The 17278-nt window shown below is 48.9% G+C and overlaps 2 protein-coding genes across 2 annotated transcripts; both read right to left on the bottom strand.

The window, feature by feature from the left end:
- Positions 1-2977: 2977 nt before the first annotated feature.
- On the bottom strand, positions 2978-5805 carry LOC128853811 (protein FAM83D-B-like). The gene is made up of 4 exons (XM_054081498.1): positions 5328-5805; positions 4093-4260; positions 3660-3784; positions 2978-3414 (listed from the first exon to the last, which is right to left on the bottom strand). The coding sequence occupies exons 1-4, from the start codon at positions 5709-5711 to the stop codon at positions 3024-3026; spliced, it is 1068 nt and encodes a 355-aa protein (XP_053937473.1). The 5' UTR covers positions 5712-5805; the 3' UTR covers positions 2978-3023.
- Positions 5806-8129: 2324 nt separating this feature from the next.
- LOC104063267 (protein FAM83D) lies at positions 8130-16956 on the bottom strand. The gene is made up of 4 exons (XM_054081956.1): positions 16559-16956; positions 12123-12290; positions 11110-11234; positions 8130-10748 (listed from the first exon to the last, which is right to left on the bottom strand). Exons 1-4 carry the CDS (start codon positions 16940-16942, stop codon positions 9794-9796), a joined length of 1632 nt encoding a protein of 543 aa, XP_053937931.1. The 5' UTR covers positions 16943-16956; the 3' UTR covers positions 8130-9793.
- Between the last annotated feature and the right edge of the window lie 322 nt (positions 16957-17278).

Here is a 17278-nt window from a genome sequence, read left to right as displayed (position 1 = left end):
TATTTTAACATCAAAAGTGGCTGCTGGGGAAACCCGCATCATGGTCTACCAAGCCTGGCCAACTCCGCCCTCCCCGCCCCGAAACACCAAGGCAAAAGAAACAGAGTGAAACACACACGGTGCAGCCCTCCAGGTCCCAGCACCCCTGTATCCAGCATCCCCAGCATCCCAACACCCCAAAGCCCCTGTCACCCACACACCAGCACCTCCACATCCAGCACCTCTAGCACCCTAACACCCAGCACCCCTACATCCAGTACCCCCAGCACCCCTACATCCAGTACCCCCAGCACTCCCAGCATCCCAGCACCCCAAAACCTCCAGCCCCCAGCACCCCCCACATCCAGCACCCCCAGAAACCCCACATCCAGCACTCCCTGCACCCCAACACCCACTGCACCCAGCACCTCAACATCCACAGCCCCCACCCAGCCAGTACCCACTACACCCTAACATCCACAGCACACAGCACCCCCACATCCAGCACCCCAACAACCCCACTGTCCTGCACCCAAACAGGCCCATCACCCCGCACCTCATCACACCCAGCACCCCTGCACCCCCACATCCAGCACCCCAACACCCATGTTGGGTCTGGTTGGGTCTACATGTCTACAAAGGGTAGAACCTGATTGAAAGACCCAAAGGACAGGAGGGACCTGGACAGGCTGGAGAAGGGGCTGTGCGAACCTCATGAGGTTCAACAAGGCCAAGTGCAAGGTCCAGCACCTGGGTCGGGGCAATCCGCGGTTTCAATACACGATGGGGGATGACGTGATTGAGAGCAGCCCTGCAGAGAAGGATTTGGGGTGCTGGTCGATTACAAGCTCGACATGAGCCGGCAACGTGCGCTTGCAGCCCAGGAGGACAATCATGTCCTGGGCTGCATCAAAGAAGCATGGCCAGCAGGGCAAGGGAGGGGATTTTGCCCCTCTATTCCTCCCTCAGATGAGGGAGACCTCATCTGGAGTATTGTGCCCAGTTCTGTAATCCCCAACATAATAAGGATATGGAACTGTTGGAACGGATCCAGAGGAGGCTACAAAGATTATCAGAGGGTCGGAGCACCTCCCATACAAGGACAGGCTGAGAGAGTTGGGGTTGTTCACCCTGGAGAAGAGAAGGCTCCGAGGAGATCTTATAGTGACCTTCCAGTACCTGAAGGGGCTACAAGAAAGCTGGGGAGGGGCTGCTCACAAAGGCTTGTGGGGATAGGACAAGGAGCAATGGGTATAAACTGGAGAGGGGCAGATTTAGGCTAGGCATAAGGAGGAATTCCTTCACCATGAGAGTGGTGAGGCACTGGCCCAGGTTGCCCAAGGCAGTTGTGGCTGACCCATCCCTGGAGGTGTTCCAGGCCAGGTTGGATGGGCCTTGGGCAGCCTGATCCAGTGGGAGGTGTCCTTGCCCATGGCAGGGGGTTGGAACTAGATGATCTTCGAGGTCCCTTTCAACTCAAATTATTCTATGATTGCCTCCAAAAAGCCCTTGTCTCATTAATTAAGTAGCACTGATCACTTCCCTGCTCCATGTGAAGGATGCTCAGCACCACGGGGCTGCACGTACACCATGGCTGAGGAGACGATTCAAGAAGTAGTTACTATCACAAAAAGTGGAATATTTTTTACTTAAGCTAAAGCAGAGTTAAGTTTCATCTAAGTAACTGTGTTTTCTGAAAGTTAGACAGGATGTCCCTCTGATAGCATGTTTTATCATAGAATCATGAGAAGTAATCAACTCTTATCACACTGTTTTGTACTATCAATATATTAGCAACTGTTGGGAAAACGTACCACTCATAGCACATGGAAAGAGTTGTCTATGCAAATAACAAGCTTATAACAAAGTTAAAAGTTCTATATTTGAGAAAACATATACAGATAATTATTGTGAAAGTAAGATTGCACAGTATTTTGCGTAGTGTACAAAATGAATGTTTCCCAAAATATAGTTCAGATTAAAAATACATATTTCAAACTTCTTTACACCTCGATGAAAGTTAAGATTATTAAATGATAAACTATTGAATATTAACTGATAAGGAGAGTCAGAACTATTACAATTCCATGATTATAAGGGCATAAGAAAACGAGTGCAGGTTAGTTGTACCCTAATTGGTACCTTATTATATTGTCCATAAAGACCATTTTTGAAAGCTTCACATGTCCAGTTTAGTGCTGTCCTGCTGATGTCGAGCAGAGCCCTTCATGGAATTCCCCAGAGAAGTTTTAATCTACCCTTTCAAGCCCAGAACCCACAAGACACTTACATAAGCATATACCTCAGTTTTCTGCAGTAGCAAGAGCCTTAAGAACAACTTGAGAAATGGTGTCTGTACTTTTGCTTAGCCACAGCTGCCATGGCTGGACCAACAAGAGTTTCCACACTAGCAGGCAGTTGGAACTTCAGTGCCTCGATGTACAACTGTTTGGGAGGATAGTTCATTCATTTAGGGAGTTTGTTTTCTCTGGAAATGGATGGATTTTTAAAATAATATTACACTTGCATGAAACCTTAAAAATCAATGGTCCTATTTCTGAATGCCATGTTACAGCAGCAGCTTCACAGACTTCAGATCTACTCAACTTTTCCCGTAAGATCAGACAGCAGTATCAAATGTAAAGAAACAAAAATTAGATACAGTTGTGCCAAGAAAACTATCTCATTTGGCTCTATGACAGGATACTACAGCCCTGAAGAGAAAGACTTGGGGGTTTTGGTGGATGAGAAGCTCAACATGAGCCAGCAGCGTGTGTTTGCAGCCCAGAAAGCCAACCATATCCTGGGCTACATCAAAAGAATTGTGACCAGCAAGTTGAAGGAGGTGGTTCTCCCCTTCTACTCTGCTGTGGTGAGAGCTCACTGGAAGTACAGCATTCAATTCTGCAGTCCACAGCACAGGAAGGACATGGATCCATCAGAGTGAGTCCAGAAGAGGCCACGAAGATGATCAGATGGCAAGAACATCTCTCATAATAAAGACAGGCTGAGTTGGGGTTGTTCAGCCTGGAGAAGTTTCTTGTTCATCTCTCTATGATCCAGTGTGGCCTCATAACTAGAGAGCCATTCCTCTTAGTCAGTGGAGGAGAGGCATGCAGTGCATTATTTGACAGGTAGACTACCTCCCTCGAGCCATGCAGCCAGTTTTGCTTCCTTTTTAGATTTCCTACAAATGCTCTAAGATACAAAAAGTCCATTCTCATGAAGTTTTCCCGGGCCAAGTCTCTGGACGCCACTGTTACCCTAACCAGCTGGTCCAACACCTTGTTCTTTTCGCAGCTGGGTAACTCTTTGAGGTTGATAGGCTTTGACCGTGCATAAAGAACCTGAAATTCCAGGTCAAAGTGTTCAACTTCGGGGCCTGACAGGATCAAAACGTTACTGCTATTCAGCTTCCCATCCATCCATGTAAAACTGGTAAAGGAAGAACGAGAAAATTCCAAGTTAACTCCAGATAAATAGTAAACAATTAACTGAAAATTCTCTTTCGTCACATGCACTTTAATTGTTCTTATAATCCAGATGATGAACAGTGTGCTTTTTTAAGGACAAATGTTACAAGTACACTGTGATAAGGTAAGTAGTTTTGCGATGTGGCTTCACCTTTCCTTTCCATGTGAAGAAATCATATAAAGCAACAGAAAGTAATTGTCACTTGCCTGTAGGAGCCTGTTGTCACTGTAATGCCATCAATTAACATGAACTTCTCGCGGACTTTTCCAATAATCTTGGCACCCGACCTCAAGCAGTATGTGTTCCCTGTGAGAGTTCGGACTCTCATTGACTGTTAAAGATATGGCAGGTGTTACATGGATTTCAAAGTTAAATGATTGCATTTAAGGAAGTAACACACAATAATGACCACTGAGTAACCGACTAAGATTGCTGAACAGTGGCACAAGATTCACCCTCTGGGAATCAAATGATAATTTTTGTCTTGTTTAAGAAGATAAAAGAGGTGGCATTAAAGGGCAAACCCACACACTAGTTGTGCAGAATGCGATTGCAAAAACTCCTGTGACCAAATCTTGGAGAGATCTGAGCTCCATAAGACAATCCACTCTCAATCCCTATAAATATGACAAGGCTTACCTTTTCCTGTTGCAGGTCAACTCCCAGATCCTCGCACATCTTCAGAAAGTGGGAAGACGAAGACTGATCTAGAAGGATGTATGCTTTAACTTGCCGCTGGTTACAAGCTTCCAACAGGTCTTTGAAGATATCGGTATCTGTGAAGGAATCCATAACCAGGGCAATCATCTGCAACAAGTTTCATAAGAAATCATTAGGTTCTTTCCACAGCATTCCAAGGGAGACAGCACATGAGGAATTTGACTTGCAAATTAAATATGATCCACAGAATTTCTTCACCATGAGAGTGGTGAGGCACTGGCCCAGGTTGCCCAGGGAAGCTGTGGCTGCCCCATCCCTGGAGGTGTTCCAGGCCAGGCTGCATGTGGCCTTGGGCAGCCTGAGCCAGTGGGAGGTGTCCCTGCCTGTGGCAGGGGGTTGAAACTGGATGATCTTTAAGGTCCCTTTCAACCCAAACTATTCTATGATTCTATCATTCTCATTGTGAACAATTTCTTCCTAATGTCTAATAAATCTTCCCCCTCCAGTTTAAAGCCATTCCCCCACATCCTATCCCTCCGTGCCCTTGTGAAAAGTCCCTCCCCAGCTTTCCTGCAGCCCCTTCAGGTACTGGAAGCTGCTTTAAGGTCTCCCTGGAGCCTTCTCTTCTCCAGGCTTGACAACACCAACTCTCATGGCAGAAGTGCTTCAGCCCTCGCATCACCTTCACAGCCCTCCTCTGGACCCGTTCCAACAGTCCTATATCCTTCTTATGTTGGAGATGCTCAGCACCGCACACAGCACAGATGCTCAGCATGATATACAGTGGCGATGCCCAGCATGATACAGAATGGAGAGGCTCCACACCGCACGGGGCGGGTGATGCTCGGCATCCCACGGGGCAGCAGGGGAAACCCGGCACGATAGAGGGTGAGAATGCCCGGCACGATAGAGGGTGAGGATGCCCGGCACGATAGAGGGTGGGGAAGCCCGGCACGATAGAGGGTGAGGATGCCCGGCACGATAGAGGGTGGGGAAGCCCGGCACGATAGAGGGTGGGGAAGCCCGGCACCGGGAATGCCCGGCACGATAGAGGGTGGGGATGCCCGGCACCGACCCGAGCGGGGGATGCTCAGCCCCGGTTGGCGGCCGGAGCCGAGCCGGGTCCCGGGCGCTGCCCCCAGGAGGGACCGTTTCAGGGTCAGGACAGGGGAGAAGGGCTCCAGCCGGGCGGGGACAGGTTGGCAGCCACTCACCCGTCTGGCGGAGCGGATCTGCCGCCGCACCTCCTCCTTGCAGCCGGGCTGGAAGCGCGCCTCCACCCGCGAGAGCCCGCGGAAGGCGCAGCGCGGCCAGCCCAGCTCCAGCGGCGGCGGCTCCAGGTCGGAGCGCTCGGGGAAGTAGGTGAGCGAGGAGGCGGCGGGCGAGGCGCCGCGCTCGGGCTCGGCCGGCGGGGGGGGCGGCAGGGCGCCCCGCGCGATCGCCCGCGCCTCGGGCTCCGAGAGGAAGGGCGGCAGCCGCTCCCGGCGCAGGAAGGCGCGCAGCGCCGCGGGGCCGCCCGCCACCAGCGCCTCCAGCGCCAGCCGCTGCGCCTCGCTGTACGGGCCGGGCTCGGCCGCGCGCGGCCCCGCGCTCCACATGGCGCTGCCGACGCGGAGCCCCCGCGGGGAGAAAGAGCGGCGCGGCGAGGGGGGGGCCGGCGCGGAGCGAAGAGCGGGGAGGCTCAGCCTGGAGAGACCTCAGGGCAGCTGTCAGTGCTGCCAGGGGAGCTGGGAGGGGCTCGGGAATGAGGGCACGAGGGGAAGGGTTTGGTTCGAACGGGGAAGCCCTGCCCAGAGCAGCTCTGCGCAGTAGAATCGTAGAATCATAGAATAGTTTGGGTTGGAAGGGACCTTAAAGATCATCCAGTTCCAACCCCTGCCATGGGCAGGGACATCCCACTGGCTCAGGCTGCCCAAGGCCCATCCAACCTGGCCTGGAACACCTCCAGGGATGGGGCAGCCACAGCTTCTCTGGGCAACCTGGGCCAGTGTCTCACCACTCTCATCGCAAAGAAATTCCTCTTAATGTCCAGTCTAAATCTGCCCCTCTCCAGTTTATACCCATTATCCCTCATCCTATCCCCACAAGCCTTTGTAAACAGCCCCTCCCCAGCTTTCCTGTAGCCCCTTCAGGTACTGGAAGGTTGCTATAAGGTCTCCTGGAAGCCTTCTCTTCTCCAGGCTGAACAACCCCAACTCTCTCAGCCTGTCCTCCTATGGGAGGTGCTCCAGCCTTCCGATCATTTTCATAGACTCCTCTGGACCCGTTCCATTGCATTAGGAGCAATTAATAAGCAGTGGAGTGAAATAAACGTGGGGTTACCTCTCTAGATATCATTCTTTAATAAGAAAGGATAAGCTGATCAAACAGCTGCTGAGGAGGAGAAAGGTGGTTCCCTCCTGGGGATTGCAGTTAGAGGCTATAAACCCAGGTAACATCATGAGTTACAGCAGTTAGAAATGACATCTGTGTGTGATTTTTAAAGTCCTGTTCTGCTTCAAATCAAAACCATCCACTCCCGTACGAGGGAAGTCCTGCTCAGAGCAGCTCTGCGCATCACTTAGGAGCAATTAATGAGGAGAAAGAAGTGAAGAAGAGAGAAATAAATGTAGTGTTACCTGTATAATTATCATTCTTTAGTAAGAAAAGATAACGCACCAAAAAGGGGGAGCCTACAGGAAAGGTGGAAAGGAGCTCTTTATGAGGGAGTACAGGAATAGGACAATGAGGAATGGTTTCATACTGAGAGGAGAGATTTGCATTTGATATTAGGAAGAAATTTGTGTGTGAGGGTGGAGAGACGCTGGCCCAGGTTGCCCAGGGAAGTAGTGGCTGCCCCATCCCTGGAGGTGTTCCAGGCCAGGTTGGATGGGGCTTTCCAAAACATCATCCAGTGGGAGGCGTCCCTGCCCATGCCCATGGCAGGGTGGTTGGCTCTGGGTGATCTTTAAAGTCGCTTGCAACCCAAACCATCCCATGATTCTATTTCTCTCTTGTGAGACCTCATCTGGAGTATTGTGTCCAGTTCTGGAATCTCCAACATAATAAGGATATGGAGCAGTTAGAACGGGTCCAGAGGAGGCTACAAAGATGATGAGGGCTGAAGCACCTCCCATACAAGGACAGGCTGAGAGAGCTGGGGTTGTTCAGCCTGAAGAGAAGGCTTCGAGGAGACCTTATAGTGACCTTCCAGTACCTGAAGAGGCTACAGGAAAGCTGGAGAGGGGCTGTTTCCAAAGGCTTGTGGGGATAGGATGAGGGATAATGGGTATAAACTGGAGAGGGGCAGATTTAAACTAGACATAAGGAGGAATTTCTTCATGGTGAGAGTGGTGAGGCACTGGAACAGGTTGCCCAGGGAAGTTGTAGATGCTCCATCCCTGGAGGTGTTCTACGCCAGGTTGGATGGGCCTTGGGCAGCCTGAGCCAGTGGGAGGTGTCCCTGACCATGGCAGGGGGGTTGGAACTGGGTGATCTTTAAGGTCCCTTCCAACCCAAAATATTCTGTGAAGCACTCGCAGAAAGCAAACCTTGGATGAAGCAGGGAGAGCAAGTCCAGCCCTCAGCCTGCTCCCAGCCTTGGATCAAAAGGCTGCTGTGACGTTAAGGAGGGCAAACAGCCCTCCTGGGCAGGTGGCTCCATTCTGGGCTGCTCTGTTTACCCTGAGCAGCAGGAAGGGACCAGCACCAGGGGAATGCTGTCTTTGTGACCTGAGGTTCAAAATGTCAAACAAACAGAAAATAAAGCTCCACAACGATCAGGTGAAAATGCCTGTGGCAAAAGGAGTTTATTTGTAACCTGTTTCTCCTTCCTGATAGTACCATAACAGTTGCACAGTGTAATAAAGTTAAAAAGCACATAGAGCAAAGAGGTCAATTTTACATTCAAGCACTGCTGAACATAAGCTCTTAAAAAACATAACTCAAGATTGGCTTTAAAGGTGTGTCTCAGCTCTCTAGAACTTGCTTCGCCACCAGCGTTGCAGCTCCAGGGACCAGCCAAGAAACCATCTTATCTTTTTAAACAAGTGCCAACACATCTTTTTTTTCTATACCTCTTTGCACATGTGCCTTACAGCTTTAGGGAGGGAGAGGCTGCTTTGAAACCCAAGCAATAAAGTAGCTAAGCCTCTTAGTCCATGTAGATTTCAGGGTAGAAACCCCAAAGTTAGTAAAGTGTTGCTCTGTACACTTAAATTACAGCCTTGTTGAGTTGTGGATATTTTTCTGTTTGTTCATTCATTCATTCATTCATTGCTGTTTCCAGGAACAGCAGAAATGTGCCATCTACTGGACACATGTGTTGATAAATAAGAAGAAAATACATAACCCAGACTCCTACTTGACTTGGCAGAATTCAGGCTGGTTGGTCACTAATGCCCTGGGATGTAGGTCTAAAGACTAACAGTACAGGTCAGAGCTCAGACAGAGATACGCGTGGCTCAAATCAGTGATCAGCAAGCACAGATGTGCACACACACACAGAGCACTGCTACTAATATCTTTGCAAAGCAACTTAACCCAAGATCCATTTGATACTGGAACTACAGCATTTTCAGAAACTAGAGTCCTCAAACCAAATTAGTAGTGGATAAAGGATAGAGCAGGAAACAGACTATTTCAGATAGAGTAGATGTACTTTCACTCATACTATATATAATATTAGCAAACATAACCCCAAACATTCTGTAGTGCATTTGTCAGCTTTTGATCAAGGGCTTTGCCACGTGCCCTCAGTGCTGTTTCCTCTTTAAGTTCACTCCAAAGAAAGCTGTTTACAGGTCTCTTAACGGAAGCAAGATGGTGCACATACTCCTAGACCAAGACAGAACTTCACATTTTACAGTGCTAAGACTAAAAGACTCAGTTCTGTGTAGCAAGTCACACAGGGAACAAAGTTATTTGAAGCCATTCCAAAAGAGAAGTACCACAGGAGTGCTGCAGCAAGACACCGATCTCCTGATACCACCTCATCTCCTGCTTACAAGCACAAAAACCCAACACTTCCACATACATTGCCATTAATATTCTTACAGGTCCAATATATTTAGAACTAAAAGCTACGTATTGGAAACATGTATGTTAAGACTGTATCTAACACGGGTACAGCTATCTTGGAGTGCTAAGTTGCTACTTCCTGGTCTTGGTTTATAAAAAGATGTATATATAATACACACACATATTTATATATATTTATATGTGTCTACACAGAGGCATGAGAGGATAATCAAACAGAAGAGCTAATTAGCTCAGGCCACTTCTGAAGGCTCAAACAATGGAAAAAAAAAGATGCAGGTGAAGATAAGAACCTGCAATGGCTCCAATGGACCCTCAAAACTTCAGTGGAAGGGTAACATATACATCTCTGAAGTCAGACTTTGAATAAAACTAGCTTTATTGTTCTTTATAAAAGTGATTTCCCCTCATGCCAAAGTATAACATCCAGAATTAAAATGAACCTTCACCACTAATGCACGTATGGGGAACATGCAAGTATTTAAAGCATTAAAAACCTCTCCTTTTTATTGCTTAAAATGCATAGTATAAAACAAAGTGCTGGGGAGTGATGTACACATGTATTAAAACAGTAAAAGTGCTGGAAGGAAGTGGAAGAATCAGCAGGTACTAAGTGACTGGAATTTGAGACTGGAGCTTTTCTCTTCTGCATTCAGTGCAGTAATTATTTATTCCGAGAAAAGAGTGAAACATCACGGAGGCTGCGCAGGCTGGTGCTGATGTCGCGTCTCTGGCTGAGATTGTATCTTCCGGTGTACTGGGTCGTGTAGTTTCCAGGCGCAGGTCTCCTCCGGGATAGGACATCAACCATGTGGCTAAGCTTTGACCTGATGGTGGAGTAGTGGAATTGCCTCTCTTTATGCAGTCTTTGGAAATATTCTGCCCTGTGACCGCTAGAATATTCAAAGGACCGGAGAGAAGAGAGTGAACCAGTAGAGCTTGCAAGAGAGCACTGGGATGATGATGAAGACAGCGATCGCAGACTAGAACTTGATATGGCCCTTCCAGTCAGAGAAGGTCCTTCTTTTGACAACTTTCGGTGAAGCGGGGCTGTTTCTATGTAATCATCTTCCTTTGTCTGTGTTGCTGCAGTCTTCAGGAAAACCGAAGTCTGAGTGCTTACCATCCTAGCAGCGACATAAGTCTGAGTACCAGTTTCTGCCACTGCAGTGTTGGTCTGCGTGGCAGCATTGCACGCAGGCACTAGAGGCTTCTCTTCCCATGGGCCTGTTTGAGTTGATGCGCTTTTCTGTTCCACTATGGCCTCTTGATAGCTGAGCCACTCCTCTTCACAGAGGCCAGAATGCCCCAGGTTACAAAGTTTGCCTCTAGGAGTATCTTCAGCCTGGTCAAATTCATTCAATAATTTCTTTGGAGTACTAGACAACTTGGCAAATTCTGCTCTCAAGTCACCTTCCACAGTATATTCTTTAGGGGATTCTGTATCGTTCACCAGGTGATCAAATATCCCACTGTTCTTGCAGCTGGATGGCTGCTGTGGGCTGATAGGCATCGACTGGGCGTAAAGAATCCTGAACTGGAGGTCAAAGTCTTCAACCACTTGACCTGACAATACCAGCAAGTTACTGCTATTCAGCTTCCCATCAGACCATGTGAAACTATCGAAAACAAAGATTCAGAGTTAATCACCAGTGCATTTCAACACATAGCAAGACAGCTTAGAAGGTCTGTGCATGTGGAAGGTATAAGGTCAGTAGAACATTCACACTCTCTTCTTTAGGAAGGACTCTATTTAGCCCAAGTATTTAGCCAAAGCAAAGTATTTTGCTATCAGCAAGTTGTGTAAACCAGTTTTCCAAAGCTGTTTCCAATTTTGTGTTAGTCCCACTTAGACGCAGCTTGTCCACTTGCCAATGGCATTTATTAATACCAGGAAAACAGCAAAGTTAAGACATCCTTCTTGCAGAAACTCTCCCCCTTTCTATAGCTTCATAGGCACCAACAGACCCCAATACTTGCCTGTAGGAGCCAGTTGTCACTCTAATGCCATCAATTAACATGAACTTCTCATGGACTTTCCCAACAATTTTAGCACCTGATCTCAGATAGTATATGTTCCCTGTGAGAGTTCGGACTCTCATCATCTGTTTCAGAAGAGAAGAAAAAGTAACATCAGATTTAAGTTAACTTCCAAAAAGTTTTGATTAGCAATCCTACCTAAAAAGAGCTACAGACACTATGGGAGATAGGAATGGAATTAACTGCCTTACATTGTCAGTATGTGAGTCCTATTAGTTACACAGTGCTCAATTTAAGAGGGTCTGGAGAGAACAGCTCCTTCCAATTAATTACTGCAGAAAGCTAGGAGTGCTCTTCATCCAGGGAAACTCTCACTAGGGTGAACATAAGCCTGTTCAAGCCAAGGCATAACACAGCCACATCAGCTTATATTCAGAGGAATTAATTAAACCACCTGGGTCACATCATCCAAACCCTTTCAAAAGAAAGCAGCTATGCCTTAGTGAAGAAAAGAGATGTTACCAAAGCTGTGCTACCCTTGAGCTTCTGTATTTCTATTTTCCTTAGCAAGCAGTTCTTTAAGACAAAGAATAAAGCTCCTTAGATCTTGCAAAATTACATGCTTGAAAATTGCTGCCACTTCAGGGTGGGATCGCAGTGTGCCCCACCCAGCACACCTGAGAGCTGCGCATCACGGTTGTAGCTCCTACCCATGGGTAGTGTAGGGTAGGAGTAGATTTGCCTTTTCTACATGTTTTTGCCAAGTTTGTAGGCACATGCTGGATTAGAAACTGTGGTGAAACCGCACGATATTGAGCCTTGGTCTTTAAGAGCTGAGAAATATCTCAGAAAATACCCTTTCATTTCAGTTATCTAACAGACAGGCTGCTTTAGTCTGTCAAGGAAGCCTCATGTTTTATAGAAAGGGTCTCTTGACATCCATAACCATAAACTGTACCACCAAAAGATAAAAACAAACTCCACACTCACACCCACCCACGTTTAGTACTTACACTTTCCTGCTCAGGGCAAACGCCCAAATTCTTGCACATCTCCAAGAAAAGGGGTAGAAATTCCTGGTCAAGGAGGATATAGACAGGGACTTGGCGGTTCTTATAGGCCTCCCGAAGGTCACTGAATATGTCAGTATCTGTGAAGGAATCCATCACAAGGGCAATCACCTGTAAGAAATGTGACAACACTTATTCAAGGGCTGTATTTTACACGAGGTCTCATCACTGCCTCCCACAGCCATTTTCTCCTGCTGCTGTCATCAAGGCCAGATGCACATTTCTTTGTCCTGCTGTGGAGGCTCTGGCAAGTTATAAAAGATTCCTATAGTTCCACAATGTTTCTGTAAACTCATTGTGCCATGGAGTGCAAAGCATAAGTCTGAAGAGGTTTTTTCCTCTCACATCTGCTGCTGCTTTCCTACGTATTCTCCTGTAATGTGGCCTTTTAGTAACATTGGAGAAGCTATCACAGCAGAATGGGGAATCCGGAGAAGCCCCCTCCACCCCTGTGCTTCCAGCATGGCATACCATGCCACTGCCTGCAAGAGAATGAGCTCAAACAGCTTCCTCGCTGTCACAGCTGAGCGCATCTCACAAATCCCGTGTGTGGTAAGAGGGGAATGCTCTCCCTATGTAAGTTACCGAGCAATCTGCTTGTTCTGTGACAACAAATAAACTAAATACACTCTTTCCAGGCTCTTACTGTATGTATTCTGAGTTGCCATCCCATACCGTCACAAAAAATCCTTCCACTCATTCAAGTCAAAAGTTCCCTACAGGCAGAAAGTCCTAAAATGTGAAGATTTTCTTTCATTGGACCAAAGACAGATGACAGTCCTACATCTATGAACAATCTCTCCAGCTAATTTAGAGCTGCATTGCATGATATTTCAGTACCAGAGTTCTTACCTTTCAAAACGAGGGACACACATCTGTGTGGGAACACAAAGGCATAAAGGATTTGGCTTCATCATTTACTTTTCTATTCTCTTTCTCGTAGACCAGCATTGGATTATATCTGGCATCCACAGATTGCTGCAAAGTGCCTGAGGCACATATACCCGCAACACAGCTGCTGTGTGTGTGGCATTGCCTGCACTCAGAGGAAGCTTTTCCCATGAGAGCAAGCTAAGCTTTGCATTCACACCTGTGTCCCACTCCCTGAGGAACTGGCTCCATGTGGGTGATTTTTTAGGTATAACACACACAGGCATGTTGGTATTTCTGGATAAAGTTAGTTCATGCTTGTGTGTCTTTGCATGTCTCTCCTCTGCTTTTCTCCACCCTATCACTTGTCTAAGTGTGAAAGAAAAATAAGATTATTTCGACAAGACCAGATGAGTAAGAAATTGATCCTTGAAAAAAGAACAATTCACACTAAGCCCATTGGAAGCAGTTGTGTTTTCAAATGACAGCTCAATTAGCGGAACATTTGAGTTCTAATCCCAGAACTAGCAGCTGAAAAAGAAATACACTTTTACTCAAAATGAGCAAAAGCAGAGTTATGTTTAGAGGAGAGAGAGAAAACCCTTTTCTCTACACGCATCCATTCAGGATAGCAGAGGCAAACGCTAACTGTGTTTGAATAAGGTCAGAAGAAACTATTCAGTGTCTGAAGTTTCCCTGTTCCTCACATTAACCCAAATAACTGGGACATGATCAAGAAACAGCTGATTTTCAATGAGTTGTAGGGGGGTCAAAATTTCTCTCTACTCCTTGCCTACAAAAGTGCTCCCTGGATCAGGCACGTACACAGCAGGGCAGGAACAGCTCGCCTGGCGCTTGGCTCGGTGTGACGGAAAGCACTTGGAAGGATGCTACAAGCAAAAACATTGCAAGCAAGTACAGCTTTTAAGAGAAACAGACTTTTTCATGGAGTTTGCTCGAGTCACCAGAATGCTCTCATCTCCTTGATAAGGATCCCTGGAGAACAGCGCTTCCTCTGTGACCGTTTCTGGCACGAAGCCCATGGTTCATGTCATCCTCACACCCCCCCTAAGTTTCTGTGCTCAGCAGCGGGCAGGGACTAAGCTCAGTCGCTAATCCTGGGTGTGCCATGTGCGAGCGCATCACACAGAGGCAGGGATTGCCTCACCTGGACACCCGCCGAGGAAGCTATACATTTAAAATTTAACTAAGCCAATCAAACGGCTGCTTGAGGAGGAGAAAGGTGGTTCCCTCCTGGGGATTGCAGTTAGAGGCTATAAACCCAGGTAACATCATGAGTTACAGCAGTTAGAAATGACGTCTACGTGTGATTTTTTAAAGTCCTGTTCTGCATCAAATCAAAACCATCCACTCCCGTAGGAGGGAAGTCCTGCTCAGAGCAGCTCTGCGCATTACTTAGGAGCAATTAATGAGGAGAAAGAAGTGAAGAAGAGAGAAATAAATGCAGTGTTACCTATATCATTATCATTCTTCAGTAAGAAAAGATAAGGCACCAAAAAGGGGGAGCCTACAGGAAAGGTGGGAAGGAGCTCTTTATGAGGGAGTACAGGAATAGGACAACGAGGAATGTTTTTCAGCTGAAAGAGGGGAGATTTTGATTAAATATTAGAAAGAATTTTTTTCCTGTGAGGGTGGGGCGGCACTGACCCAGGTTGCCCAGAGAAGTCTTGGCTGCCCCATCCCTGGAGGTGTTCCAGGCCAGGTTGGATGGGGTTTATAGCCCCTGATCCAGTGGGAGGTGTCCCTGCCCATGGCAGGTGGGGTGGAACTGGATGATCTTTAAGATCCCTTCCAACCCATCCCATTCTATGAAAAAGGCCTCTAAGGGACAGTAAGAGGTTTTTGCAAGCAAATCTGTCTTGCAGAGCACATCCGTAAGGAACTTGGAATAGGAAGCCTTCTGGTTTGACTAAGTGCAAATCAGCTTGGGACCAGCAGGCAGTTAGACCATGAACAGCAGACGTTCCACACAGCACTGGGGCACGGGGAACTCTTGTTCCATGCCTTTGGAGCAATGGCAGCAGGCAGACGAGGTGTCACACACAGATGGACACTGCTGGGATGAGCCCCAGTCATAGAATCGTACAAACAGGGAGACTCTGAAAAGTTCTCATCTGTATCTCACCATATTATATGTTAAATCCCACTTCTGGCTTTAGGACTCCTGAATGAGCATTATAAAATCAAGTGCAATTTTATGTGGGTTTCATCCTGTTGCTGTAGAACAAATCTGCGCTGTCTAGTTGTCTGTTCAGCCATCCTCTGGTCATAGAATTATTGTAACTGTGTGCTTACGAGCTGCTCCTCCTAACGAGGTCTCTGTGTTCGGCCCAGGTTTCAGAGCCACCCATCCTTGCTCAGCACCGCACAGCAGAGATCATGGAATGGTTTGGGTTGGAGGGGACCTTCAAGTCTACTCAGTTCTAACCCCCTGCCATGGGCAGGGACACCTCTCATTGGATCCAGTTGCTCCAAGTCCCATCCAACCTGGCCTTCAACACCTCCTGGGATGGGGCAGCCACAACTTCCCTGGGCAACCTGGGCCAGGGCCTCACCACCCTGTTGTGAAGAATTGCTCTTTCCACAGCATCCCAAGGGAGATGGCACATGAGAAATTTGATTTTCAAATTAAATATGACCCTTACTGTAAAGGATTTCTTCCTAATGTCTAATAAACCTCCCCCCTCCAGTTTAAAGCCACTCCCCCTCATCCTCTCACTCCATAGCCTTGGAAAAAGCCCTCCCCAGCTTTCCTGGAGCCTCTTTCAGCACAGGAAGCTGCTCTGAGCGATCCTGAAGATTTCTCCAGGCTGAACAACCCCAACTTTCAGCCTGTCCTCATAGAAGAGGTGCTGCAGCCCTCGGATCATCTGCGTAGAACCATTCCAATAGTTCCATCTCCTTCTTAAATTAGAGATGCTCAGCACCACAAAATGGTAGGGATGCTCACCATGATACACAGTGGGGAAGCTCAGCCCCGGTTGCTCCAAGCCCCACCCAACCTGGCCTGGAACACCTCCAGGGATGGGGCAGCCACAGCTTCCCTGGGCAACCTGGGCCACCTGCATTGTGAAGAATTTCTCCTTGATGCCTAGTCTAAATCTTCCCCCTTCCAGTTTAAAGCCATTCCCCCTCATCCTATCACTCCATACCTTTGGAAAAAGCCCTCCCCTGCTTTCCTGGAGCTCCTTTCAGTGCTGAAAGCTGCTCTAAACTGCCCGGAAGCCTTCTCCAGGCTGAACAACCCCACCTCTTTCAGCCTGTCCTTATAGCAGAGATGCTCCAACCCTTGGATCATATTCCTAGACTCGTTCCAACAGGTCCATCTTCTAATGTTGGAGATGCTCAGCACCATAAAACGGCGGGGATGCTCAGCACGAGATAGAGCGGGATGCTCAGCGCGGGGCGCGGCGGGGATGCTCAGCGCGGCGGGGATGTTCAGCGCGGGGCGAGGCGGGGATGCGCGGCCGCGGTTGGCAGCCACTCACCCGTCTGGCGGAGCGGATCTGCCGCCGCACCTCCTCCTTGCAGCCGGGCTGGAAGCGCGCCTCCACCCGCGAGAGCCCGCGGAAGGCGCAGCGCGGCCAGCCCAGCTCCAGCGGCGGCGGCTCCAGGTCGGAGCGCTCGGGGAAGTAGGTGAGCGAGGAGGCGGCGGGCGAGGCGCCGCGCTCGGGCTCGGCCGGCGGGGGGGGCGGCAGGGCGCCCCGCGCGATCGCCCGCGCCTCGGGCTCCGAGAGGAAGGGCGGCAGCCGCTCCCGGCGCAGGAAGGCGCGCAGCGCCGCGGGGCCGCCCGCCACCAGCGCCTCCAGCGCCAGCCGCTGCGCCTCGCTGTACGGGCCGGGCTCGGCCGCGCGCGGCCCCGCGCTCCACATGGCGCCGCCGACGCGGAGCCCCCGCGAGGAGAAGAGCGGCTTTGAACGCCAACGGCCCCGCGCCGCCACGAGCCATTGGCCCGACCGCGCCCCGCCCCGGGAACGGCGAGAGGCGGGGAACGGCGCGGACCGCCCGGGAGCCGCGGGGAGGTGGGGGAAACGGACAAAGGGGGGAAAGGGAAAAGGGGGGAAAGGAAAGAAGAGAAAAGGGGGGAAGAAAAAGGAAAAAACGAAAAAGGGGGAAAACGGGGAAAGGGGGAAAAACGAAAAAAGGGAGGGAAAAGAAAAAAGGGAGAAGGAGAAAAGGAAAGAAGGGGAAAGGGGGGGAAAGAAAAA

This window comes from Cuculus canorus, chromosome 16 (genome assembly GCF_017976375.1).
Source record: "Cuculus canorus isolate bCucCan1 chromosome 16, bCucCan1.pri, whole genome shotgun sequence".
Classification (NCBI taxonomy): Eukaryota; Metazoa; Chordata; class Aves; order Cuculiformes; family Cuculidae; genus Cuculus; species Cuculus canorus.
The sequence above is the reverse complement of the archived record's forward strand: the minus strand, read 5'-3'. Positions and strand labels throughout refer to the sequence as shown.